The 1,736-nt window shown below is 54.4% G+C and overlaps 1 protein-coding gene across 1 annotated transcript; it reads left to right on the forward strand.

Annotated features, from left to right (window-relative positions):
• The first annotated feature begins 787 nt into the window (after window positions 1-787).
• On the forward strand, window positions 788-1,369 carry LOC117101152 (L-type lectin-domain containing receptor kinase V.7-like). Its single transcript, XM_033241034.1, has one exon. The coding sequence runs from the start codon at window positions 788-790 to the stop codon at window positions 1,367-1,369; it is 582 nt and encodes a 193-aa protein (XP_033096925.1).
• Window positions 1,370-1,736: the final 367 nt, after the last annotated feature.

Raw genomic sequence — 1,736 nt, forward strand, 5'->3', positions numbered from 1 at the left:
CCGCTGTACTCTCCATCTGGAACCAGAACAGACGCGACATGGATTCCAACTCCGGATCGGACCTTCGATCGCACATGACGTTGAGCAACCTGCGAACGCGACATGCGTTCTTGACGTCCGCTTCACGAAGCAGTTCTAAAGACAGAGCGACCAGACCCACGTTCGCATCCCCGACCATGGAAGTGAAAATGCGCAACATGCGTGGGGTGTGCAAAAGTCTTCGTTCACCGTCGTCGTCGTCGTCGACGTCGTCGGTGGCGGCAAGACTTTCGGGCGACTACTTGGCCGCTTGGCAGCAGCAGCAGCATTCGATACGACTTTAGCGACGCCAACTGGTTTGAGGAAGATCGAACGCGACACGTCGGAGTCTCCTCGCAACACGGACTCTACGCCGATCAGTATCGCGTCCGTCTTTTCGTCGTAGGTCATGCCCGTGTCCTCGAACCGTCCTCCGACGTCGTCGATCGGCCAATTCATCAACTTCCCGAGAGACAGATTCGAACGTCGACTGCGAATCGGTTCGATGCGCACACCTCGTTTGCCGAGAGGATGCGGAGTGAATTCCCCATATACAACATTCCAATTAGATTTACCTTTCAGTTCGAAAGGCATAGTGTCGGGGGTCGCGTCGATCGTCGGCAAAGGAGGTGTCCACTCATCGTTGACTCCGAATCGTTCTAGTATAAGCCATTTACGTTCCGCTATCAGAGCTTCGTAGCCGGATTTCGTTCGCCTATCCTCGCCAGACCATCGATAGACTTTCATCTTTTTTTTTTCGGTGGAAAAGATGATGCAACCGGCTCGGTCACCGTATACGCAAATGCATTCCGTGACCTACGCATCGATGCCCGATTCTCTTCTCAAGCGCGGTGGGTATCGAGTCGACGACAGCGGAGCGTTCGCGACGGTGAAGTCGTCGGACACCGACATACGACAGGTGACCAAGAAGGTTCGTCCGTCCAACGTCGCACGAGACGATCTTACCGGCAACAAGGAAGTGCTGATTCTGGCCTACACAAACAGGAATGATGTATACCGAAAGTACACTCCTCGAATGCTGCGCGCCACTTTCGATCGCGGGGTGGCAAGATCGATACAGATGACCAACGAGGGATGCGATCTGCACACGTTGCGCTTTCGATACAAACTACTGCCGTGCGTGAAGACTCTTTCGTCGCACCTGCACTCGGCCATCGAATTTCTCGCAAAGTCGGGCATCGTGCACAACGACATCACGACGAAGAACGTCACCTACAACCGCACGGACGACAGGTTCAGACTGATAGACTTCGGATCGGCCAAACTGTTCGACAGAAAGAGTCGGGTGTTTGGCATACACCCTAAAAACGAATCGAAACGCAGCGGGTAGGGAGTCGTCCAAGATTCCACGCCCGCCGCCATGTACGTTCCCGTCGGCGCAAAGATTCACACTTTGGACTCTGATCCGGCCTTTTCTTGCGTACGCACCAGAAACAACCTGACTTCGATAGCGTTCAGGGATATCAGTCACGTGATGACGGATCGCAAGCTGAAAACGCTTTCGATCAAGTCCGACATGTACTCGGCGGCTATGACCATCGCCGCGATGCTGGTGAACGAAGGACTCGATTCGTTCGAACAGGTGGACTACGCAGACAGAGAATCGTCCGATAATCCGGAAGCCATCGTACGCACCCTGGAGAAAGTGTGCCGACATCTGGTGCGTTTGCGAGGCGGCATGTCCGACGACGAGTTGG

The sequence above is a fragment of the Anneissia japonica genome, unplaced genomic scaffold (genome assembly GCF_011630105.1).
Source record: "Anneissia japonica isolate Jap-2015-1 unplaced genomic scaffold, ASM1163010v1 scaffold921_len549748_cov171, whole genome shotgun sequence".
In the NCBI taxonomy this organism is placed as follows: domain Eukaryota; kingdom Metazoa; phylum Echinodermata; class Crinoidea; order Comatulida; family Comatulidae; genus Anneissia; species Anneissia japonica.